General features: G+C 38.8%; 1 protein-coding gene across 8 annotated transcripts in view; it reads left to right on the top strand.

The window, feature by feature from the left end:
- Positions 1 to 344: 344 nt before the first annotated feature.
- The window catches only part of PUM1 (pumilio RNA binding family member 1), a gene marked incomplete at both ends in the record, with an annotated part of 109,457 nt that continues 82,761 nt past the window's right edge, over positions 345 to 27,040 (top strand). For all 8 annotated transcript variants that reach the window (XM_084241876.1, XM_084241875.1, XM_084241874.1 and 5 more), the window contains one exon: positions 345 to 707. In XM_084241876.1, the coding sequence (XP_084098002.1) occupies positions 345 to 707 (363 nt within the window). The remainder of the gene's footprint in view (positions 708 to 27,040) is intronic.

Below are 27,040 nucleotides of genomic sequence, written 5' to 3'. Positions count from 1 at the left end.
TGCTCCAGCGATAAAGTGATATTTTATAAAGCTCTTCTTCAGAAGGGTCTGCCACAGTTCATGTTAAGGTGTAAATAAATTGGTTAGAGAAACTATTGATTGAAGCCTAATTCTATTGATACATTGTTACCACATGAGTTTCCCTGAAGTTGCCTTAAGAATGAAGTTTCAGATTAGAAAATTGTGTATATGTTATAAAACATTCAGCTATTTCATAGAAAGTGGTTGTAGTAAATGATGTATTGCAAAAGACACAGGGCTTTTTATCTTGGTGTATATCAGGTTATGTTTAAAATAACAAATTTTAAATAGTTGTAACCTGTTTGTTCTTAGGTGTTGGTGGAATGAGCGTTGCATGTGTCTTGAAGAGAAAAGCAGTGCTTTGGCAGGACTCTTTCAGCCCCCACCTGAAACATCACCCTCAAGAACCAGCTAATCCCAACATGCCTGTTGTTTTGACATCTGGAACAGGGTCGCAAGCGCAGCCACAACCAGCTGCAAATCAGGCTCTTGCAGCTGGGACACACTCCAGCCCTGTCCCAGGATCCATAGGAGTTGCAGGCCGTTCCCAGGACGACGCAATGGTGGACTACTTCTTTCAGAGGCAGCATGGTGAGCAGCTTGGGGGAGGAGGAAGTGGTGGAGGCGGCTATAATAATAGCAAACATCGATGGCCTACTGGGGATAACATTCATGCAGAACATCAGGTAAAAAAAGTTCACTATTTCAGCTTTGAAACTCTTTATAATCGCTGTCCACTTAGGATTTCTGCTCTCAGTGAATGTTTTTAAAAACCTAATTTTTAATTTCAGTTGGTCTTAAGTCAGTCATTTGTTTTAAAAGGATGATTGTTGCAATATTGTCTGTCACTGAGTCTTTTATCATTCTGGCACTAAGTAGTAAATGACCATTTAAAAAAAATTAAGATTGTTTTAATGTGCTGATTGCATTTCTGGGTATACTTTTTTTTTAAACAATGCATAATTTCCCCCTTTTGACATAATCTTTAAAGAACTATTTGGGCTGTTTATAGGCCAATAATATTTTAGAGTCTTTCCTGTTGGGTGTGGTAACTTTTGTTTTTAAGATGATATACTTGAATGTAGTAGGAAGTTGATAACAAATCAGTTCAAATGATATTTATTTGAAATGGAACGAATATATCTAATATTTTGTGGCAAAGGAGTGGTTGTGGCTACCTTTGTTCTCCTGTTCTAAGCATGTTTAATTTGGCTAATTTTAATATACCTACCACAACAAAATCCTTGCTGGGATGATAGTGTGTGTATTTTACTGAGAAGAGAGTTTACCCATATCTCTGCTTCCTAACTTCCTAATGGTGATGAAAGGATTAGAAAGGTTTAATCAGGTTCTTTGAAATTGAGTATACACTGAATTTGTAAAGCCTCATTTTACATTGCCACTCTCTAGACTGCTGATTAGAAAAAACGGTACACCTTTCACTAGACTTCAGTGCTTCTGGTTTGGACACAAGGTAATTAAGGTCGGCAGTGTGCATGTTGAGTTTGAGATATTAGTAGCTGTATATGTAGAGACACCAAGGTAGATGTTTGATTTGTTTAGTATCTGTAGAGGGCAAACTGGGGAAGACTTATTTGGCCAGTAAACTTTAAGAATCGGAAACATCTTTTTTTTTTTTTTTTTAAAAGATTTATTTTTTTATAGAGGCATGTTATTAATTTATTTGTTTTTTATTTGTTTGTTTTGTTTATACATGCACTGGGTACAGTCAGAAGCACGGGAGGGTGAGAGAATTCACCAGAGCGGGGAGCAGAGCAGGCAGAAGGACCGAAGGACACTGCTGAGGGGAGCAGCGGGCGGCAGGAGGGGTCTGCGCGCCATGTGGGACCCTCCTCTGGTGGCCGGGGAGCAGCCGGGGATCGAACCAGCACCGCAGAGTCTGTGGGCAGCTTCACAACCCAGCGCTCAACCGCTGCGCCACCGGGGAGGCCCGGAAACATCTTTTTTAAAATGTATATTATAGATCTAGAAAATCTTGTGTTGGCTTCCCTAATGATGGGCTGATGGGTGAAAACTGAAGGTGAATCAGAGTGCTCTTGCTCAGTGGGCAAATCAAACTCTGGGTCACTTCCTGACAGAACTCTAGTAACTAATATTTGGTTGTGCTGTGCAAGTCATCGTGTTTATTGAAGCCTTACTCTGGACTCTTCTTATGCTGAGCCCTATCATGAGGAATCACGTCAGACTTACTGAACAGTTTTATCCAGGTCAGTTAGCAAACAAGAGTTAACATTAAATGGCAAAACTTATTCCATACCCAGGGCACCAAACCAGTGGCCCAACTCTAATTGGCATGCATCACAATACAATTTTGTTTGGCCAGACACATAATCTGATGAACAGCATTTGGGAACTTGGGGCAGTTGCTGTGTTGCAGATCTGGGCTACCCACAAATTACTTCTTTCAGCATTATAGTGTAATTTACTGTTTGGTGTTGATCTCGCCTGGTGGACTGCACTTAGGGCAGAGACTGTTGTGTTTTTCATGCCTCTTTCCCAGAAGGTGTCTGAATATTTTTGAGTTGATTGAATGCGGGAAGATCATTAGTGCACTCAGATAAAGCAGCGCATCTTTGTTTAACATGGAGGCATATGGCCACAGGGAGAGGCCACTTGAACAGAAAGTGGTAGTCTGTAGTTTATTGATGACTGGAGTTGCTTATCTTTAGGTGGAGAGTCTGTTCTCTACTACTGTTACTGTGGAAGTAAGAGAGAGGGTCACTGATCTGTCAGGTGGGAGGAGGACAGAAGAAGTTGAGAATCACTGCTGTCAGTAGAAATACTTACTACCAAGCCACTGATGTTCTAAGCACGGGGCTATATATTTTCTGTATTTTATCCTCAGAACAATCCCGTAAGGGAGGTAATACACTCTTCGAGATGTGAGAAGTGGAAGCTTCATTATCAGGGAGAACCTGGTTTTGAAACAGGTGTTGGTGATTCTGTTGTCCATTCTCTGTATCTGCTTTTGCCTTCGTGGGAATAACCTTAGCCCTAAAAACAAAACCAAAGAAATGACACCATTGTAACAAGTAGCACACTCCAAGGTCAAAATTATTTTGCCATATTTTGCTTGAATTTTAGAGATGATAAACGTGATTCTAAGGAGATGAATACAAATGTTGACTTTTTCCTACTATAATTGCAAGTTATTTTATTTTCCACAAGAGTAGTGATGCTGAAGTCCTTTTCACTTTTGTTTTTATTCCATGTGTATTTTAAGTGGTAATTGTGGGAAACTTTGTTGAGACAGAATGACTCAATATAAAGTGATTCTACTGCGATTACCTTCTGCCATTCTATTGGGCTATAATTCCTGTTTGGAGGGCCTATGCTCTTGCCCTGGTGTCCCTTTCCACCCCCACCCCCTACCCCCCAGGCCTTTTAGCATAATGGAACTAAATTTAAGATCAACTTGGCAGAGAGCTTTCACTAGTGAGCTGGTGAAGTAAAGAAATCACAAGATGTGATGCCAGCCAAAAGCGTTGAAGGGAAGAGAGCTATTGTGCCAGGTCCTTTACACCCTTTTCTCTATTACTCCAGTTTATGAGCAGTCATTCTTTTAAACATGAAAACTTATTATTTTTTTAACCCTTTATAGTTTGGAATTTCGTGCCTGCTATGGTAAATTCTCTAGAGTCTGAGTTTCCCACCCTTTTGATGGTGAGCTCTTTAAGCTGTGCTTAAATATATGTGTATGGCTGATATTTTCAGTATTCAAGTATTCTAAGTATGAAATTTGAACATAATTAGCATGAGACCTTTAAAGTAAAAGGCTAAAGCATTAAGAACTTGAGAATGTGTTAAGGTAATTACTATATTACTTAAGAAATATGCAAGCTGAGGTGTTTAAAATTAGGTGAAATTTAGAAACCATAAAATAAATTTTCAGGTAAGGAGAGGTTCAGATTTGTAAGTTTATTTTAAATAAGTTGTAACATGCAAACTTTATTGCCTTTCTGTATTTGTTTTTTCTATTTTAATTTACACATTAAGTACCACTTATTTTAATACATAAAATTATTGCATTTGGTGTAGACACTTTGAAGCCGCCATTGGCTAAATTGAGGCCTTTGGAGGGGAATGAGGGAAAGAAGTCCCATGGAAATTTTCCTTTACCGGTAAAATTTACTCATAGGAAACAAGGTGAACATGGATCAAGATACTAGAATACACATCTTCCTACCTGCAAAAAGTTGCATTTTTAAGAGTAATTAAAATTTTTTTTCAATAGCATTCATGTTTTCATTATGCATAGCGCAAGGTTCCAAGGTCAAGTCTTTGACTTGTTGTGATTGTTTTATTTTCTTATTGTGAAATGTTTTCTCTGTAAACTGTTGTGAGATAGAGTGGGTGATGAAATAGGGAAATAGGGAAAATAAATTAAGTTTGATCAGTTGAACTGTGGCCTCTGTACTGGGTTTTCAGGGACAGGTTGGTAGAAGCTCTGCTATGCGAGAAAGGAAATTCAGGAAGAATTCTACAGCGCTTTCTTACTTTTTACTAGTAGTCTTTTGCACTACAATGTATCAGTATCCACTATAGATTGGCAGCTAGTGGGAGGTAATTCTAGATACCAGGCAGAATTGAGAGGATGAATTTCCTCTTTGATTGTTTTTGACCCCCTTTATTTTCACTTGGTGTTCTCATCTTCAAGTGTATCCTGCACCCACCCGACATGTTTATTCTTACTCTTTCGTCAGTGTTAGTCTTTATAGCTTATGATTAATAAATAGTACATTAAACTGGGTGGGAGCCCAAGTATACTCCACACGAAGAGTCTCATCATTTTCTGGAGATTCTTTCCTGTTTCCTTGCTGAATGAGTCTGTTAGATCATGAATCTTACCTTCCTGGGTAGATTGCTTAGATAACACAGCATTTGGGCCATTGGCATTTTGTTAGCATGTGCTTTCATTTTTTTCCCTCTTGCACCTTTATCTTAGAGCATTTTTCATTTCATTTGGAATTCACAAAAGCTTAGTGTTACATAGTTGCTCAAAAGGATCATTAACAGTTCTTTGTATCTTTAACAATTTCCAGTTTTAAGAATCACGTTACTATTAAGAGTTATGTTCTAGTGTAAATAAAAGGTATTCAGTGAGCGGCCCTGCATCTAACTGTATCAAGTTGTAATGCATTTGGTAATTAGACACAAAAGTACAAAAGTATCTTAATTGTATCAAGTAGTTCATGATTGTATGTGCCTTCTGGGTGGTAACTTGCAGAGGTTTATAATATGTCTCCTTTGTTAAGAAAAGTTTTTGCTGGGGACCGCCTCTTTGGTACCTGAGGGGTTAAGCCTCAGCTCTTTGAAGCTGTTTGCAGCAGCTCTAGCCAGAGAGCTAACCCACATGGTGCAGTAAACCTCTCCTCTCAGTCAGTGCTGCTCCCCTCAGCAGTGTATTTCAGTCAGTGCGCCTGTTTGCTCCCCGCTCTGTCTCTGGTGAATCCACCTCTGGCCTACACCCCAGGTAGGACATAAGTAAACAAAATAAACCTTTTTTTAAAAGTTTTTGCTGTGGAGTTAGGAAACAATTATAGGATAGATGGTAATATAATGAGTACTTCAGGAAAATGAAGTGGGGTAAATTTAGTAATACATACCAGACTGGTTGGTTATAGAATTTGCAAAAACAAAACTCTATTCTTTGTTTATGATCTGTCTATTCACACTCGGGAAATGGCTTAATACTCATAAGCAGAATGAACATAGGACTGACAACACCACGCCAAGAGATTAGTTGAAGATAGTGCTGAAGATAGTGGAGTAAGTAATAGTTTGTTGTTTTGGCTCCCTTTTTCTGTTTTTTTTTTTACAGTTCATTTGTCTTCTGGATACAGTACGGAGCCATAATGAACTGTGATTTAAGCTCAGTGCTCTACTCTGGTGTTTTAGTTTCTGCTGTGAATGTTGTGAGAAGTGTTATTCAGTGATTGACAATAGGTTGGATGAGTTTAGTATTTGGGAATTTGATTAAAGAACTTGAACCCGATGGGTGTGCATGGCATTGGTGATACAGTTGAAGAATTAGTGGACCTTCTCCAGAGGAATGTTCCTCATTTTTTTCATGCGGTATTCTTTGAGAACTCATTATTTTAAAGTGCTTTATTAATGGTTTCAAAAGATTTAGCAGACTTGGGTTTGTCTATTACCGTCGGTAAGTCCTCTTTTACGGTTAAAGTATTTCCCTTAGTATTTTTATGAATCTCCTCAGGAAAACAATTTTAGGTTTATGAAAAATGGGGGCTTTAGGGGCTTTTTAAATAGCTGCTTTATTGATACATAATTCACCCATTTAAAGTGTACAATTCTTTTTTTAGTATATTCACAAAGTTGTGCAACCATCAACATAGTAGAGTTTAGAATATTTTCATCATCCAAAAAACCTCTGTGCCCATTAGTAATCATGCCCCGACTGCAGGCAACCATCAATCTGTATTCACTGTCTATGGAGTCTGTATATTTCCTCTAAGTGGAATCACACATTGTGTATTTTTGACTGATTTCTTTCACTTAGCATAATGCTGTAAAGGCTGATCCAGTACTCTGAGACCCTGGTGGCACAAGGGGTTGAGACACAGTGCTGTGAAGCTGTTCGCAGCCACTGCAGCACGAGTTCAGTCCCTGGCCAGGGAGGTGACCCACATTGTACAGCAGACCTCTCCTGTCTTGCTTGCTGCTCCCCTTAGCAGTGTGTTTCGGTGGATCTGCCTTTTCTGCTCCCCACTCTGTCTTTGGTGAATCCTTTTACCTCCTGCATCTCTGGCCTGCACCCTAGCTCTTGTATGCATAAATAAATAAATCTTTAAAAATAAATAAATAAAGGTTTATCCATGTAGTGTATATCAGTACATTTTTCTTTTTTAAAGATTTATTTATTTATACCAGCACTGGGTACAGTCAGAAGTGCGGGAGGGTGAGAGAATTCACCAGAGCCAGTGCGGGGAACAGAGCAGGCAGACTGACAAAGTACACTGCTGAGGGGAGCAGCGGGCGTGGCAGGAGAGGTCTGCATGCCATGTGGGACCCTCGCCGGCGGCCGGGGATTGAACTGGCACTGCAGAGGCTGCGGGCAGCTTCTCAGCCCAGTGCTCAACTGCTGCGCCACCAGGGGAGGCCCAGTACATTTTTCTTTGTTGCTGAGTAAGTTTTACAGGTATATACTGCGTTTTATTTATTCATTTCTCAGTTGATGAACCTTTGGGTTTTTTCCACTTTTTGGCAATTAGAATTAATACTGCTTTGAACATTGTGTACAGGTTTTTGGACACATGCTTTAATTTCCCCTGGGTACTTCAAGATGTTTAAAGGTACATAAGTCTAATGTACAGATTGAAAAGTAATAGATGGCGCAGTGGTTGAGCGCTGGGCTGCGAAGCTGCCCACAGCCTCTGCGGCACCGGTTCAATCCCCAGCTGCTCCCCGGCCACCGGAGGAGGGTCCCACATGGTGCGCAGACCTCTCCTGCCACCCGCTGCTCAGCAGTGTACTTTGGTCCTTCTGCCTGCTCTGCTCCCTGCTCTGGCTCTGGTGAATTCTCTCACCCTCCCGCGCTTCTGACTGTACCCAGTGCTTGTATAAACAGACAAACAAACAAACAAATAAATAAATCTTTAAAAAAAAAAGACAGACACTCAAGATCTGACATTTTTTAAAAAAAAGAAAAATAATGGAGCGTTCACTGGTGTCAGTACTTTGTAGAGATACAGGTGGGGAGGGTTGGTTTATCTTTAACATCATTCCATGGATTTGGACTTTTTCCTTGATAAGTTTCACTGGGGCTAATGGCAACTTTTCTATCAACGAGGGGAGAATTTTCAGATTAACAGCATACATAAACTTGTTTATAATCATGGCAAGAGGAATGCTTAAATTAGAAAGAACAGGTGTATTCAGGGAGCTGTGTTCTTTATATGTCATGACTGTAATTTTCGTATGTCATGAGTCAGTTGATCAGCAAATGACAGTTTTTTCAGAGTTAAGGAAAGTTCCCTAAGGACTGTAACAAGGGAACAGTTCATTAACCTATTTCTACTTGTAAGTATTTAAAAGTGGCAAACCTGCTGTTAATTAAAAAATGTTCTTTAATTTGCTAAAAAATTATTGATTCAAAATTTTCCCCAAGTTGGCCAAATTAGGGATATATACTTATTCATGGACCAGAAGCTTAGTAAAAAGCTAAACAATGAAGTTAATATAACACTTTTTTTCCCTCTGAGGCAGCAGATTCAAGAAGAGAGGAGGGTATAAAGGGAGTTGTTTCAAAATGAGAATTTCAATGAGTTGTCTATATTGAAATAAGTGCTGAGAGGAGACTGAAGTGTGTTTGAGTCTTCCAGACAAATCATATGAGAATAATTTTATATTAGATACACTTCTTCATTAATTATGTAGAAAGTGGGCTTGAAGCTCTAGGGATCCATTGAAAGGAATGTCTAGCAGGTCTTTGAGTAACAGTATTTTTTTATAACCTTGATAAGAAAAAATCTTACTGATGGTGAAAGAAATGATATTAATACTATATGTTCACTTTAAAAGTTACAGTTTTCAAGAACTTAGGATGTTAAGTGAGGACTTAACTATACATGGGAAAAGACTGGAAGAAAACATAGCCAAATTTTGCTTTCGTTTGTGTGGGTGGGTAGACTCAGGTGATTTTGGTTTCTTATTCTTGTACATTTTGAATTTTCCATATTTAAATCTTGAAATTTTTATAGTTTCCAAAAGAGAAGAAAAAGACAAACTTTATGCCTTCGAATAAGCTTGGTTTAACCGTATTGGATGATGGCAAATGGTTGATATAATTTCAGTGAAATGTTGGTGTCCGAAATGATCTTTGAGATCATCCAGCTGCTTTTCCTAATATAGTAATTATTACATTAATTATCTCTTGTATTTTATTTTTTTAACTGGTGTAGAAGAAATGGGGTGCAGGCCAGAGGGGTGTGTGTGTGTGTGTGTGGGGGGACAGGATTCAGCAGGGGCAGAGTGGGGAACAGAACAGGTGGTCCACCTGAATAGACTATGTAGGGGAGCAGCAGGTGAGACAGAAGAAGCCTGCTGCATCATAGGGTTAGCTCCCTGGCTGGGGATCAAACTCAGCCAGTAGGGGTAATAGCGCTGAATTATCCCTTTTAATAAAAAATGTTAACATTTTCATAAATTGTTAACAACTTCATAGCCAAGACATGGAATCAGTGTAAATGCCCATCGACAGGTAACTGGATAAGGAAATTAGTAAATAATACTCAATGGAATACTATCTATTAAAAAAGATGAAATCATGTCTTTTGCGACAATATGGTTGGATCTTGAGATGATTATGCTAAGTGAAATAAGTCAGATCTGGAAATTATCGGACAGTTTCACTCATTTGTAGAATATAAATAACCAAAGAAAACAAGCTGAAAAAACCTAACAAAAATAACTTTTAGACTCTGAAAAATATGGTGGTTGCCAGAGGGGAGATGGGGAGATAGTGATGAATGTGATCATCTAGTGCTTTGGTGGTGGTCAAGTGAAGCATGTGCAGTGTGGAGACGTGAAGCTTCACCTCCCCCCCATTATATAGATAGGTAAACAAATGGTAGATCAATAAAATGTGATTAAAAAAAGATGTTAGTGTGTTAAGAACAGAAGTTGCTATTATAGGTTGAGTGTCTTCAGTGAAATCTATTGAAAATACTTTGCAGAATAACACAGACTCTGTAAAATGGGACCTATTCTAGCTTTTTACATGGATTTTGGACTTGCAGTAAATGTTGATTTTTATCATTTTGATTTTTATGAATGAGAATATACAGGGTTATTAAAATGAGGTGCATGTGTTAAGGTCTCATAGATGATATATGTTGAAGGTGATTAGCTTTGTACCAGATCAGTCTGTTTGAGACTTCCTAATTTTCATTGTGGAGTTGTTAACTTTTCCCTAACACACACACACACACACGCACGCGTGCTTCTACTTGTCACACATTTGAAGACCTACTTGCTGCTCATATAATTTAGAGACACCAATAAGAGCTTAGTTTGCATGTGGAATATAGGAACCCAGTACTTGATGTGCAGTGAATGTTGTGATCTTTAAAACTCGTCTCTTCAGTTAACTTATTCCATATATTGTTTTTATGGATGGCATTTCTGGGTGATTAGGAATCTTGAATTTTTGCCTCCTGCTTCAGACAACTCCGAGGTTATAACCATTTTTCCTTATTTATTGTGTGGGCATTTTAGTAGTCTTTTTTTAAAATTTTTTTAAAATTTATTTATTTATACAAGCACTGGGTAGAGTCAGAAGTGTGGGAGGTTGAGAGAATTCACCAGAGCTAGAATGGAGAGCAGAGCAGGCAGACTGACAGTGCACTGCTGAGGGGAGCAGTGGGCGGCAGGAGAGGTCTGCGCACCATGTGGGACCCTCGCTCAGCGTCCGGGGATAGAACCGGTGCTGCAGAGGCCGTGGACAGCTTCGCAACCCCGCGCTCAACCGCTGTGCCACCGGGGAGGCCCCATTTTAGTAGTCTTCTCATTGTTTTTTTTGTGCCTCCCTGCCTCACCTTTTCTGGCTGTTTTCTAGCCAGATATTTCCAAAGACACAAATCTGCTTATGTTCACCCTTGCCTTAATATTTATTGCTTTTCAGTTGCCTTTAGGATAACTTAAGCTCCTCTCTGTAACATAATATAGCCCTTACTGTTTAGAACCAGCTTACTTCCAGTCTTTGCTTCAGCTGTCCTGAAGTATTTGTAACTCTCAAACAAATGCAGTTTTTGTATTTTGTGTACATCCACATAGTTGTGCAGTTTTTATTCATGTAGTTTTCTCCGCTTAGAATCCCCTATCCTCCTTATCCACCTAGCCATTTTCTACCTTTCAAAATTAAACTGAAATATCGTCATTGCTGATTACCTCTCCTTTATTCCCTTTTTTCTTAAAAGTTTGGATGTCCTGTTTTGTAGCCACCATCATGCTACATTATTGAAACATTCACTGCTCACATTGGACTTTTTCCTTTATCTTTGGAATGCTAGGAAGCTGTTTTAATAAAAAGATTCTTGGGCTTAAGTATAGACTACTGAATGAAAATTTCCAGTGATGAGATGTAGTTCATACATCTTTTAGAAATATCAAAACACTTCTTGATAATCATATGTGCCTTGGTTAAGAATTAGACTCTTGGGCCTCCCTGGTGGTGCAGCAGATTGAGCACAGCGCTGTGAAGCTGTCCGCAGCCTCTGCAGCACAGGTTCGATTCCCAGCTGGCCAGGGAGAGATACTCACATGGCGTGGCAGATCTCTCCTGTCTTGCCCAGTGCTCCCTCAGCAGTGCGTTCGGTCCGTCTGCCTGTTCTGCTCCCCATTCTGTCTCTGGTGAATCCTCTCACCCTCCTGCGCCTCTGGCCTGTACCCCAGCTATTGTATAAATAAAATAAATCTTTGAAAAAAAAAAAGAATTAGACTTCCTACCTTCTATCTCTAACACCTGGCAAATAGTATGCACTTCATAAATCATGATACATCAGGGCATATGGAAGAGATTTATTGGGTAGAATGTTTTATTTTGGAGAGTATTAACATGTCATTTTGAATTGATAAAGATGTAGAATATAGGGTTTTAAATACTGAGAGGATTTTGGGACCTGAAGATGAGGCAGTAAGCATTTATGAAGGGCTGCGTTAAAGAACTTTTAAAATAGTTCTGTTGTTAACTCTGGTTTTATGTATCTTTAGTTTTGCCTTTTAAAATATTTTTTAAGATTTCTTGAAAACATATCAGAGATTTTTGGCAGAAGGGGGCTGTAGGAACAAGGTTTAATTTCCTTAATTTTTAAAACACTGAAATTGTTTCTGTCCTCAGCCACATCATATAATAGGAAGCCATGCCATACTGTTTCAACCTAGTACTTTTTTTTTTTTTTTAAAGATTTACTTTATGCAAACAAGAGCTGGAGTGTAGGCCAGAGGTGTGGTGGTGGGGTGGTGTGTGAGAGGAGTCACCAGAGACAGAGTGGGGAGTAGAACAGGTGGAACTACTGAGATACACTGCTGAGGGGAGCAGTGGGCGAGACAGGAGAGGTCTGCTGCGCCATGTGTGTCAGCTCCCTGGCTGGGGATTGAACTCGTGCTGCAGTGGATGCTCGTAGTTTCATAGTGCTGAGACTAACTCCTTGAGCCACCTGGGAGGCCCTCAGTCGTTTCTGTTCCTAGAAGTGAATATTATCTACTAGAATAGTTCGAGAAGATATATCCCTGTGAAGATGGAATGAAGATTATAATTTATTGTCCTTGGTTGACTGCTATCGTGTAAGACTCATAGCTCATTTTTCCCATTTGAAAGTTTTTGAAGAGATGCTCTTTGGATTTAGGATTTCTTTTGGGATGTGGTATAAAGTGTAGCCATTGTGAATATCAAAATGAAAAATTTTGTTCTGTCTTATGGTGTGGATTTTGTATTATAATGGAATTTTAAGAATAGTTTTATTGCTATAATTCACATACCATATAATACACCTATTTAAAATGTACTGTTCAGTTGTTTTTAGTATATTCAGAGATGTACAGCCATCACAATAATCACATTTTAAAACATTCCATTGCCTCCTGAAACCCTGTATCCATTATAACTCACCCTTTACTTAATCCACTCCCTTTCCCCTAGGCAAGCACTGATCTACTTTCTGTTTAAAACAAATTTATTTTGATAGTACATGGTGGTTCTAAAAAAAACCTCTACTTTTAGCAGTTTGGTTTATTTTCTTCCAGACTTTTCCTGTGCATATATGAACATAGATTCATGAGTGTGTGTGTATTTTTAAGCCAAACGAGATTATTCTTTGCCTCAGCATATTACCTGCGTGTGTACACACTATATGGTAGTCTTTTCCCCTTTACATGTGGCTATCCTTTTAGATCAGTAAATACCCATATATCCTTTTTAAGGGTGATGGTTCATGAAATTGTAAAAATTCATTTTGTTTGATTTATCCCAGATTGATGGACTTTCAGGTTGTTTTCAGCTTTTGATATTCTATACAAAGCCATAGTAAACAATATTGTAGTTATATTTTTTGCATTCTGGAGTCATCTCTTTAAAACATAGTCATAGAATTGACATTTATAGTTCAAAAAAGAATGCATTTGAAATTTTATTACCTATTTCCAGATCTTTCTCTAGCTAGGTTGCTCCATTTTAAAGTCCCATCAACATTGTATGTGTTCTTCCTTCCCCCTTTTTTTCTTTTGCTATCTCTTATTATTTTCCTAAATTTATAAGATTGTTTTTATAGGTCTTTAAACTTGTTTATTCTGTCTTTTGCAATTCAGAGTTTTAAAATGTATTAATCAAATACTTTGGCCTTTGCTTTTGACTTTAAAAAATTTTTTTTCCCCTTGAAGATGCATTGGTCTATATATCATAATTTAAGTTTTGGGTATTCAGCTTTGTACTTCAGCACATACTACATTATGATCATCACCAAAGTCTGGTTTTCATCTACCACCATAGAGTTGATCCCCTTTACTCCTTTCACCTACCCCCCTTACCTACCCCTCTGGTAACCACCAAAAAGCTCTCCACATCTACTAGGTGTTTTTTTTTTTTGTTTTGTTCCATATAAGGTATTTGTCTGACTTTCTCTGATTTACTGCATGTAGCATAATACCCTCAAGGTCCATCCATGTTGTCCCAAATGTAAGATTTCATCTTTAAAAATAACTGAGTTGCAGTCTATTGTGTAGATCTACCAGATCATCTTTATCCGTTCATCTGTCTGGTGAGCATTTAGGTTGTTTCCATAGCTATTGTAAATAAAGTGGGCAATGAATACAGTTACATATGAAATTAGTGTTTTGTATTTTTGGGATAAATACCTTGGAGTGAAATAGCTGTATCACATATTATTTTTATCCCCAGTATTTTGAGGAACGCCATATTGTTTTCCACAGTGACTGCGTCAGTTTACATTTCCACCAAAGTGTATGATGGTTCCTTTTTCTCCACTTCCTCACCAGCAATTGTTTGTATTTTTGATAATAGCTGTTCTAACAGCTGTGAGGTTATATCTCAATATGGTTTTGATGTGCATTTCCCTAATAATAAATGATGATGAACATCTTTTCAGGTGCCTGGTGGCTATGTCTTTGATGAAATATCTGTTTAGATCATCTGTCCATTCTTTGAGTTGTTTGTTTTTCATTGTTGGGTTGTTTGAACTCAGTATATTTTTTTTTTCAAAATTATTTATTGTGTGCACAAGAACTGGGGTGTGGGCCAGAGGTGTAGGGAGTGAGAGGATTCACCAGGGACAGAGTGGGAAGCAGAACAAGTAGATTTTACTGAAATACACTGTTGAGGGGAGCAGCGGGTGAGACAGGAGAGGTCTGCTGCGCCGTGTGGGTTATCTCCCTGGCCAGGGATTCAACTCATGTTGCAATGGCTGGTGATAGCTTGATAGTGCTGTCTTTAACCCCTTTGCCATCAGGGAGGCCCCTGAACTCAGTATATTTTGGATATTGGCCCCTTATTGGATGTATGATTTGCAACTACCTTCTCCCATTCAGGTTGCTTTTTTTTTTCTTTTTAAGATTTATTTATTTTTATACAAGAAGTGGGATACAGGTCAGAGGTGCGGGAGGGCGAGAGGATTCACCAGAGATAGAGTGGGGAGCAGACCAGGCAGACAGACAGAAATACACTGCTGAGGGGAGCGGCAGGCGAGATAGGAGAGGTCTGCTGTGCCATGTGGGAATCGAAACTGTGCTGCAGAGGCTGTGGACAGCTTCACAGTGCTGCACTCAACCCGCTGCACCATTGAGGAGGCCCACTTTTTTGTTTTGATAATGATGCTGTGCAGAAATATTTTAGTTTGTATAGTCCCATTGGTTTATTTTTTCTTTTGTTACCTTTGCTGTTGGAGTTGAATACACAAAGATGAAGAAGCTAAGGCAAATTAGATTTCTTTAACTTCATGCTCTTAGGTCATACCTCATCTAGTTTCCTGTAAAATTTTCATATTTAATTCATCTGGCATTTCTTTCTGTGTGTTGTATGGGCAGGAAATAGTGGTGTAATTTTCATTTTCTCAACTAGGTAACTAGTGATCGTAGCACCATCTATTGATTTGAAAGATCTCCTTTATAGTAAGTGAAGTTTCCCTATATATGTATATATGTAGATCTGTTTCGAGTGACTTTTTTTTTTTTAAGATTCATTTATTTATTCATACAAGAGTTGGGGTGTATGCCAGAGGTGCCCGGGGTGAGGGGGGAGGAGAGGTGAGAGGATTCACCATAGACAGGGTGGGGAGCAGAACAGGTGGATCTACTGAAATATACTGCTGAAGGGAGCAGTGGGTGAGACAGGAGAGGTCTGCTGTGCCATGTGGGTAGCTTCCTGGCTGGTGATCAAACTCATGCTGTGGTAGCTGGTGATAGCTCATACTTAATCCCTGCGCCACCAGGGAGGCCCTAATAAAATATTTTCTTATGCCTGTATTTCCAGAGGCAATTTTAAGGTTCTATAATATTTCACTATTATTTAATGGTCTTATTCATTTCATTAATATTTTCTAATATTGATCATTTAGATTGCTAAATTTTTACTATTGTAGGTGGTACTCTAATGAATATTTTTGTTTGTTAATACTTTATCAAGCTATCAAACACTTGTAGTTTGAATTGTTTCCTTCACTTACGTTCTTAGAATAGGAAACAAGCTGTTAGTCTTTGTAGTAAAGTTCGCCATTACTTTAGTATATACTTTTTGTAGATTTTGTATGTATTTTGTCACCTCTACAGTAAGATATAAGAGTTTTGACAACTCCCACATACCCTGGTGCCCCTTTGTAGTCAGATTTTCCCTCATTCCCACCTGCTGGTAACCTTCTGCTCTTATGTTTTTGCCTTTCCTAAAATGTCATATATTAGTGCTTTGTTTTTGAGTCTGGTTTCTTTCACTTAGCATAATTCATTTGAGAATATGTTGTGTATAATGATAGATTGGTCCTTTTTATTGTCAAGTAGTACTCCATTATGGTTGTGTGGCAGTTTATTTTGTGTGCATAATTTTAATTCTTTTGGTTGACTGGAGTGTTTGCTACAGTTACTACTTGAAAGATGGCAAGTGGATGGCACATTTTACTACCTTATATATCATATATTTCTGTGTTCTTAATAGATGAAAAATGTGTCAGAACATAAATAATCTTTGGGTTGTATGGGTCATAGATTGTAGCTCTTTGTTTTCTTTGGCATGTGATATTTTAAAGTACTTTGTGTATTCTAGGTAATCTATATATTTTTCCTCCTTTTTTGGATACTTAGGAAATTCTCCAACTTTTAAGATAGTCTGATCAGGATGTGATTTTTGAGTACTCTATGGGTGAAGGCCTTTTCATCTGCATAATTTTGTAGCTTGGAAAAGGGTCCTTTGTTTATGTATTGGAGTATTTTAGTTTTTGGCTTAGAAATTATTTTAAAGTTATGTCTTGCTCATAGCAATTGTTTTGTAAAAATGTTGAAATGTCAATTCACAGTATTGTGCATCCTTCCCTGTTAACCCTTGAACATTTTTAGCATTCCCAAAAGAAACTCTGAAATCATGTGAAGTTGTAACAACCTAGTAGCCATGCTAGTCATTGCTTATTCCCCCCTCCTTTCTCAAATTCCTGGCTATCACTAACCTATTCTCTGTTTCTGTGGACTTGTTTATTATGGACGTTTAGTATATGGGAGTCATAACATGTGACCTTTGTATCTGGCTTCTGTCATTTATTTCAAGGTTCATGAGTGTTGTAGCATGTATCGGTGCTTTGTTCTTACCATGGCCAAATAATATTCCTCTGTAAAGATATACTTTTTTTTTTTAAAAAGGATTTATTTATTTGTGCATACAAGAAATGGGGTTCAGGCCAGAGGTGTGGGGGCGGGTGAGAGGATTCACCAGAGACTGTGGGGAACAGAACAGGCAGGCAGACTGAAATACACTGCTGAGGGGAGCAGCAGGTGAGACAGGAGAGATCTGCTGTGCCATGTGGGTAGCTCCCTGGCTGGCGGGGATCCAATTTGTGCTACAGAGGCTTCGGACAGCCCCACAGTGCTGTGCTTAACCTCTTGTGCCACCAGGGAGACACTGGATATACTTTTTTGTTCATCTGTTCATCAGTGGATGTACATTTGGGCTTCTTTTTTTTCACTTATCTTTTAATCTGTGTCGTTTTCTTCCATATTGAGTTCTTACCAGTTTTGTTCTCATTCTTATTTGGTTTATTCCTTTTTACTGCCTTGTGGGTTTTAATTTTGCTATGACTTGTTGTCTATCTGAACTCTCTCTTCCAATAGGTCAACTATCTTCAGAAGCCTTGTTTTTTATATCTCCAGGATGAGATTGCCTTTCCTTAAGTTCAGTAATTTTTTACACATAGTCCCATGATGTTTTATTTCCTTTTGATAATCCTTGAATTAACAGAGAAGAATTGTAGTGTTTGGTCACAGATTGGCTACTGGGTTGTTACAGCTTCACATGTGCAGCTGGGCAACAGAGTAATGGACACATTACTACACAAGCTCCTTCTCCATTTGGGGTTTCTAGCAGTCTTTCAATTTAGTGTTCTTTTAGTGGATCTGGATGTGTTTTGCTCCCTCTTTTATTTTTTTTAAAAGATGTTTTTTAATGTTTTTCTATCAGTTTAGCAATCAGCTTTTCAATGTATTTCTTTATCACTAGCCTTTGCTTGTATTTTTAAAGATTTATTCATTTATACAAGAACTGGGGTACAGTCAGAGGCGTGGGAAGGTGAGAGAATTCACCAGAGACAGAGTGGGAAGCAGAACAGGCAGATGGACTGAAGGCACTGCTGAGGGGAGCAGCGGGCAAAGCAGGAGAGGTCTGCCGCGCCATGTGGGTTTCTCCCTGGCTGGTGGGGAATCAAACCGGGGCTGCAGAGGCTGCAGACAGCTTCACAGCACAGCGCTCAACCCGCTGCACCAACGGGGAGGCCCATGCTCCCCGCTTTTATTGCCTAAACAGTTGGAGTGCCCCAAACACTATTTGATTTCCAATATAGGTCACTAGTTAAGCGTCAAACTTTGGAGTGCAGCCTGCCTGTGTATATTTGGGCATTTTTTTTAAACTTTCTTTGCCTCAGTTTCCTCCTCTATTAGAAAATGGCGTGGAGGATAATTAGGAACTATTTCATAGTTTGAGAATTATATATGGCACATTGCTACCCAGGATGTAGTCAGATACCAGCTTTTATAACAATTATTAGTTCGGGCATAGGAAATGTACCCTCTTTTTATACTTTTTCACAGTACTATCCTTATGGAAACTGCTCTTGGATATATCACAACTAACCTTTTTTTTTACCTGTTGGCTATCCTACCCTTCCCATTTTTTTTTTTTTTACTGTTAAAAATACCTTCCTCAAAACCTTATTCTTTATTTTTGTTATTTAAGATCTATTTCTGAAAAACGTTTATTGGTTTGTAAGTTAGTAATATTTTAAAGACTTCACAAATGTCAAATTTAATTTCAGAAGATTTTGATTTTTTTCATAGATGTTATAGAAAATGTAGAAAATATTGAAGAGATTTCAAGTTGACATTTGAGTATTTTGCCTTTCCTATTTTGTATGTCTCTTTATGAAAATTTTCTTTTTTGGACTACTCTTTTTTTTTTTTTTAAAAAAGATTTTATTTATTTGTTTATACAAGCACTGGGTACAGTCAGAAGTGCGGGAGGGCTAGAGAATTCACCAGGGTCAGTCAGAGTGGAAAGCAGAGCAGGCAGACTGATGAAGTACATGCTGAGGGGAGCAGTGGGCTGCAGGAGAAGTCTGCGTGCCATGTGGGACTCTCACCCGGTGGCTGGCCATCGAACCGGCGCTGCAGAGGCTGGGAGCAGCTTCGCAACCCAGTGCTCAACTGCTGCGCCACTGGGGAGGCTTTTTTAGACTCTGTAAGCTTGCATTTACAAGTTTGTTAGTGAGCACAAGGGATGACAAAGTGAATCTCAAAATATTTAACATTAGCAAAACTTGGGAAAAGCCAATTCTTTGGACACGTATTTGTTCACATAGTTCACACAGATTAACATATTTAGATTAACATAGATGAACACAATTAACATAGTTAACACATTAGTTAATATAGATTCTTATACTCGTAACATTGTTCCTGATTCCAATGATGCCAAATATGTTAAATTAAATTTTTTGAAAATATCCTTACGTTTAGAGATTTGACACAGCCTGAGGTTTAAGAAATTTTAGTTAAATATTCTTGATTTGCCTTTTTTGCTTTTTCCACGTCATCTCTTGAGATAGTTATTTCAAAATGAAACTACTGTTAATGAATACCCTTTGATATGTTCTCTATTTGCATATACCATTTCCTGATATAAATATGATCTCCCATAGTTTACCTTTGGAAGTCAGGAATATGCCTTTCAGATAGGTGGCTACAGACAGTAGTTTCCAAACAAGCAGAGATAAAATTTATTTTTATCTTAAATTTTATATTTTATTAGGTTCTTCCATACCAATTAAACAGTTTGTCTCATTAAAATGGCTTTGCCCCCTTATTGATTTCAACTTGACTGTGATTGGTGAAATAAAGAAGAAAAAGGAGGGCCTCCCTGGTGGCTTAGGCGGTTTAACGCTGCACTGTGAAGCTATCCGCAGCCTCTGCAGCACCCATTTGATCCCTGCCGGCCGGGGAGCAACCCATATGGCACAAACCTCTCCTGTCTCACCCACTGTTTCTCTCAGCAGTGTATTTCATCAGTCTGCCTGTTCTGTTCCCTGCTCTGTCTCTGGTGAATCCTCTCACACTCCTGCACATCTAGCCTGTACCCCAGTTCTTGTATAAATAAATAAATCTTTAAAAAAAAAAAGAAAAAAAGGAGTGGAACCAGCAATTGTGAGGTTTTGTATTTAGAAGTTAACCCAATATTGTATTAACTGGCCTTGAAAATATACTTATTTTCAAAAGTAAAATTTCTAAGTAATTTTCTTAAATAACTAGGAAGTGCTGACATTTACATGAGGTGTATAAATTCTGGTAGCAAACAGTTCCCATAATTATAGTTTATCATATGCCTTGGCATGTTAGGTAATTTTAATAGCATTTAATTGCTAAAGGTAGCTATTTTTAATGATAAAGAGTAATTAAAAAAATGGAAGTTCTGGGGCCTCCCTGGTGGCTCAAGGGGTTAAGCACCACAGTATGAAGCAATCAGCAGCATCTGCAGCACAAATTTGATCCCCGGCCAGCCAGAGAGCTACCCCCATGGTGCAGCAGACCTCTCCAGTCTCGCCCACTGCTCCCCTCAGCAGTGTATTTCAGTCAGTCTACCTGTTCTGTTCTCCACTCTGTCTCTGGTGAATCCTCTCATCCCCCCTTTCCCCCCCGCATCTCTGGCCTATACCCTAACTCTTGTATGCATAAATAAATCTTTAAACAAAAAAAAGGAAAGGGCCTCCCCAGTGGCTCAGTGGGATGAGCGCAACGCGCTGTGAAGCTGTCTGCAGCTTCTGCAGTGCTGGTTTGATCCCGGCCAGCCGATGAGAATCCCACATGGCGCAGCAGACCTCTCCTGTCTCACCCACTGCTCCCCTTAGCAGTGTATTTCTGTCGTCCGCCTGTTCTGCTCCCTGCTCTGCCTCTGGTGAATCCTCTCACCCTCCCGCGCCTCTGGCCTGTACCCCAGTTCTTGTATGCATAAATAAATAAATCTTTAAAAAAAAAAAGGAAGTTCTGCCTAATCCTTGCTGCTGCAATGATTTCATTTACTCTCAGTTTCATGGAGGAGAGTATAAAAATAGTGTAGTAATGTTTGCTGGAGCCAGAACTGTTTAATCTGGTGAAGCTTGTTTTTTTTTTTTTTTTAAAGATTTATTTATTTATGCTACAAGAACTGGGGTACAGGCCAGAGGTGGTGGTGGTGGTGAGAGGATTCACCAGAGACAGAGTGGGGGACATAACAGGTGGATGTACTGAGATACACTGCTGAGGGGAGCAGTGGGCGAGACAGGAGAGGTCCACTGCACCATGTGGATCAGCTCCCTGTCAGGGATTGAACTCATGCTGCAGTGGCTCCTGATAGCTTCATAGTGCTGAGACTTAACCCCTTGTGCCACCAGGGAGGCCTTAGAGCTTACTTTGATGAGCAATGGGTAGAGCGGCCTAAATTTGAATTTTTCTTCTGATTTTCATCAGATGTGAGACTTTGGACATACTCTCTGAACCTTGGCTTCCTCATGTATAAAATCAAATAATGTCTTTTTTGCAATTCATTGTCTTGTAACCTAGCAAATGCTGGTCTATAATGTCTTTGAAAGTGAGTAAGAAAGAATGGAAACATAAATAAGATGACATAATAGGGTTTGCAATCACTTGGGTCAAAAGAGAAGTATATTGTTTTCGTATCCCTCATTAATTGGGAAAATTTTTGATTTATGTATATTTTGAGGGATGTAAAGCCTTTTTGCGTGTCTTAGAAAATGGGGCTATTTTCACATCGTTGTGACTATTAACAGGAGCATAAAGCTTTTAAGTTATTTATGGACAGGGCCTGGCACAAAGTCAGTTTTAGTAAATATTAGTTATTAATAATGCAAATATATATTGGAGCAGAAAATGCTGTAGAACAGATTTACAAGATTTTCTTCCTTAATGATTAAATTCATATTAGATCAGTTCTCATTCCATTTCTTCTTCTCATTGCTCAAGTTGCTCCTACCTTTTTGCTCACTGATTATCTCCTCCCTGTATTGGTTCTTGGCACCAGTTCTGCTTATATTGTTCTGGACCTGTGTTAGTGAAGAGGAACCTTCATATTCAGGATTGCTTTTGCAGCCCTCCCCCTGCAAAGATATCTGCCCTGAGAACAAAGGTGGTGGGTGTGGAGGAGGAGAAAAGCACCTGACAAATTTAGATCAGTGGTTGAAGAAATAAATATTGTAAAGACAGTTTTAATAAAGGTATAACAATCTGTTGTAGTTAGCCACTATTCAGGGCATGAAAGGAAAGATGACCAGAGATTTTTTTCTGATCACAACAGGAAATATATAATGTGGGCCTCCTGGACACTGGGAGGCTTTCTGTATCCACAGAGTAGTTTTATAGTCTTTTGCTTCTGCTTTTTCCTGCATATTTTTTCTCTTCTTTATGTTGACCATAATTGTCAAGTCTGTAGGAGATTTCAGTTTATATCTCCTGTAGCTATCTGACCTAAGAGAGAAGTTTCATTAGGTCAGTTTATTATTTCTCACTAATATTAGGGGTTTGGCCATTTAGGGAAATACTTTTGGAGTAGTTGTGGCCAGAGGTAGTAGATATCAGAAAATTACTCTTTCTAGGCAGGTGTATAGAAACATATTTGTTACAGAAAATATTCAAAAAGTGGTTAATTTGTTGACTTATTTATCCACATGCCATATATAGCTAGCTCTGAGCTAGTGTTTTAAAATACAAATATCCATTATGGTTTTAACAAAATACCAATTCATTGATACCCTTGTCTGAGTTTATTAGTTCTGTGCAGGTAACAGAACTCATAAACCGGTTCAAGTGAAGACATTGTAGACACACTGAGCAGGTAAGGGACAACAGTCCAAGGACAGCAGTGCTAGCAAGAGCAAAGACAAGAACTGAACCAGAAGGCTATCAACACTTGCTTCTTTAAAAAACAAACAAACAAACAAACAAAAACAACAACAACAACAAAAACAAAAAATACCCAGTGAAAATACAAAGCTTGCTTCTTTTTTAGGTCTTATTCTGGACTGATCTACTATGGAATCTACTTTATTATGTTCTTTGAGGTTTAATGTTCATGCAGGAAATATTTGAGAAACCAATAAATTATAATTCATAGAGTAGTTAGATCATTAACTTTCTTACATTTGAATTCCTTTGTGCCTAGGTTGAATTCTCTCAGTCATCAGTGTTGGCTGGCAAAGTAAGAGACAAAAATCTAAGTAGAGTTGAGGAGAATCAAGAAGTCACAATGGTGTGGAAGTCAAGGAATGAAGGAATTTTAGAAGGTGTCCTTATTTATTTATTTATTTATACAAGCAGTGGGTACAGTCAGAAGCGCAGGAGGGTGAGAGAATTCACCAGAGCCAGAGCGGAGAACAGAACAGGCAGACCGACGAAGTACACTGCTGAGGGGAGCAGCGGGTGGCAGGAGAGGTCTGCGCGCCATGTGGGACCCTCCCCTGGTGGCCGGGGATCGAACCAGCACTGTAGAGGCTGCGGGCAGCTTTGCAACCCAGCGCTCAACCACTGCGCCACCATGGAGGCCCCTGAAGTTTTTTTTTAAAGATTTATTTTTATTGATTTATGCATACAAGAACTAGGGTGTAGGCCAGAGGTGTGGAAGGCCGTGGGTGAGAGGATTCACCAGAGACTGAATGGGGAGTGAACAGGTGGATCTACTGAGACACACTGCTGAGGGGAACAGCGGGCGAGACAGGAGAGGTCTGCTGTGTCATGTTGGGTTATCTCCCTGGCCAGGAATGGGAAATCATGCTACAGTGGCTGGGGATAGCTTGATAGCGCTGAGACTTTACTGCACCACCAGGGAGTCCTCTTGAAGTTTTTTTTTTTTTTTTTAAATGAGAACTGAAAGAACATGGGCTTGAATCAGTGATCAACTTTTTCCCCCTGGAACTTTCCGAATGGATGACCGAGAAAGTTTTTCTGAATTGATATTTTAACTGCGAAATAAGGGAGTAAATGAATGTACTTTGAAATGCTGTGTTTCAGAAAGCCACACATTTGCATGATCTTGGTACTTACATAGATTATGAAATGCTGAAAGAAACTTGGCTCTCTACTGAGTTGGGAGGAATGTTGAATAGGTGAAGTATTGGCTCATTTAATCATTATAACAAACGTATAGGTTTGTTACCTTAGTTTTACAGATGAGGAAATAGTGAAAGTGTAGTATTCCTTGATGAATCTGATAAGTAATTATATGAGAAGTTGGGTAAGGTAAATAGCGCTTCCCAAGGGATGATGAATAGGGCAGGCTCTTTAGCATAGGATTCACTTTTTTAAGAGAAAAAAAGCCATAGAGAAATTTACTAACTTATATACCTCCTGTATACATGGAGACCCAGCATAACTGAGTACTCATTCATGCACTTTAGATAGCATTTTAAATAGCTTAGCTAGGACAGTGGAGGTTGAGAGAAGAAAAGGGAAGTCAGTTGAGGCCATTTACTGGGGAAAACAAAGGCACTTCTGCTTTCTTCACTGGAAAGAGATAAGGGGATTGGGTCTCCCTGGACTGCCTAGGCCTTACCTGCAGAACTTAGATCTAAAAATCAAAAGCAGCTTCCACCCAGCCTGCAGCGCTTCTCCCATAGGTAATAAACCTCTTGCCGAAGACTAGCTTTGGGATGGCAGATTTTTGCTCCCCTGCCATTGGAATGTTTCAAGAAGTCCCATAATTCAGAAGTTGAGTTGTTCAGTTATTTCATGGAACTTTTCTCTCAGTCCTGAGAATAGATACGTCCAGTTTTGTCCACTTTCTGGACACCTTCTTTCATAGATACAAAGTTAAGCCTATACTGTGCAAGCAGTATCCTTTAGTTTGTCAGATATCCAGGATCAATTTCATAGTAGCTTTCAGAAGCAAGGAGTGTTCAGTCCGCAAAGGTTCTCAGCGTTGGCTCACAATTTGCGGGGATGCAAAGGAAATCACACTGTTCCCTTTTGGGTTCACCTAGGCTCCTTGTATACATGGGAGAGACCCAGCATGATTGAATAACTTGCCTAGAATATGATTCTTCAAATACAGATTTGAAAAGTCATGCTTTTGTTTAACTTTTCATTTTCCAAATGTGTATAGTTCTGGGTTTATTTGTTTTGATATCATAACTTTCTTTAAAACACCAACTTAATTTGCAAAGTTAATGGTTTTTGTTAGAAGGCAGGTGTTGAAACTTTACAAAAGAAAGTTGGGGCTCTGGGAAGTGGAAGGAAAACTCAGAGGTATAGCCTCATCTTTTGGGTGGCATGAGGAGACGAATATAGTGATAGATGAGGCACGGAGTAAGTGGGAACTTCCTGTGGCTGCCATGGAGGTGATGTGGTGTTGATAGGACATTGCACTTTAATTCGGGTGACCTGAATTTAGATACTGGCACTGCCATTTATGTTAGCTGCTTAACAGTGGTTGTAGAGACTTTATTTTTTTATCTCTTACATTGGGGAATTACTGAGATGTTGTGATGATTACAGAATTAATATATTGCATGATGTCTTTATTCCCTTATTACTTCTTTCTCCTTGGGAAATGTAAATATTATAGAATTTCCAACATTCTTACTTAACACTATTTTAGATTTTTGAATTTTCAAAATGCTTATCTCTAGTTTAAATGCATAATTACATTCATAGAGTTTGGTCTTTGTGCATCTGATTTACATGCTTTTCTAAATGTTAATAACTCTGGCCTGAAGGTTCAAAATGATTTCCTCTAACATTTATAATTTCAAGGTAACAGTATGTCTGCATCCCTTCTCAACTTTATTTTTCCTGCCTGTAACTTAGAGGTTTATTCAGTGTGCTTACCTAAATAATGTAAACCCCTTATAACTTCAATTTCTTTGAAGTTATTTTGCCACAATAATAAATCTTGTCTCTATGTTTCTGTTTTCATATGACTGAATTTCCGTTTAGAATTTTATGAAATTACAGCTTTTTTAATATATATTTTTAAAGATTTATTTATTTATGCATACCAGAGCAGGGGTACAGGCCAGAGGGGTGTGTGTGTGTGTGTGGGGGAGTGAATTCACCAGAGACAGAGCTGGGAACAGAACAGGCTGAGGGGAGCAGCAGGTGCGCCAGGAGTGGTCTCCTGTGCCATGTGGGTTGATCCCTGGCCAGCTAGGACAGCTTCACAGGCTGTGTCTTAACCCCTTACGCCACCAGGGAGGCCTGAATTTACAGTTTTTAACAGGCACCCCGAAACTGTTAAATCTTGTTAATACAGTGTGTTGTTTGTAGTATAGAAACAGTATCTGTGTTTTGGAAATAATGTGATTTAAAACAGTAATGTAATTGTATTTTTATGTCACTTTAGTCAAAGGAAGACTATTTGGTGACTTACAAGCAGCGCATTAATAAAATCCTTAACGTGGACCTACCAGCTGTATTCTGGTTTGTGCTTTACCCTGCTTGGCTTGACCTTTGCATTTACCCGCCGTGAGAGGTAGCGATGATCAGATGAGACAGGGGATAATAGACAGACTCTTGCTTCAGTTACCCAACAGTCTTGCTCAGGTGACAGAAGGGCCTTTCTCTTTAATAAACAAGGAATGTACTCTACCTTCAGGAAGCAGAGATGGCTTGGTCAAAACTGAACTCAGAGACCAACGGTAGAACATTGAACAACTAAGGGTTTCTGAATTATGATTGTTCAGAATATTGATTTCACACTTCATCTTTGATTTTAATATTACCTTGTTGTAATGACCTGAGAGATGAGCTAATTGAAGCTTAGAGAGATGGTTATGTTATTGAAGCTTAAAGAGATGGTTATGTTATGGGTAGTACCTTTAATGATAGGTCAAGTTTAGAGGGTTTCTTCTGAGATGTGCTGTTTCTTTTTTTTTTTTTTTTTCCTCTTGGTTTTAAGATTTAATGTTCAGGAGCTCCCAGAGATCTTCTGATAATGGAGTGTTACATAGTCTGTTGAGTGTTTCATAGTCTGTAGTGCCTTTCCCAGAGGTTTGCCAAAGAAATTCTTTGGGTTGGACCAAATGAGACCCCTAAATTACACCTAATGTATATGTTTGGGAATAAACATTATGCTCCCTGATGCTGTAGTCAGGTTTAGGTCATACAGTCATCTTTTTATGTCATTGCTGTATAGTCGTTTGGTTTTCACTTAATAAATTAAAGTGTATGAAAAAAATAGCTGATGAAACTTGTGTGATGGAATTTGCTTTTTCTTTTTGGAATATGTGTTTTTTGTGTTTTG

This window comes from Talpa europaea (assembly GCF_964194135.1).
Source record: "Talpa europaea genome assembly, chromosome: 9".
NCBI lineage: Eukaryota > Metazoa > Chordata > Mammalia > Eulipotyphla > Talpidae > Talpa > Talpa europaea.
Note: the sequence above shows the minus strand (reverse complement) of the source record. Positions and strands in the feature narration are given on the sequence as shown.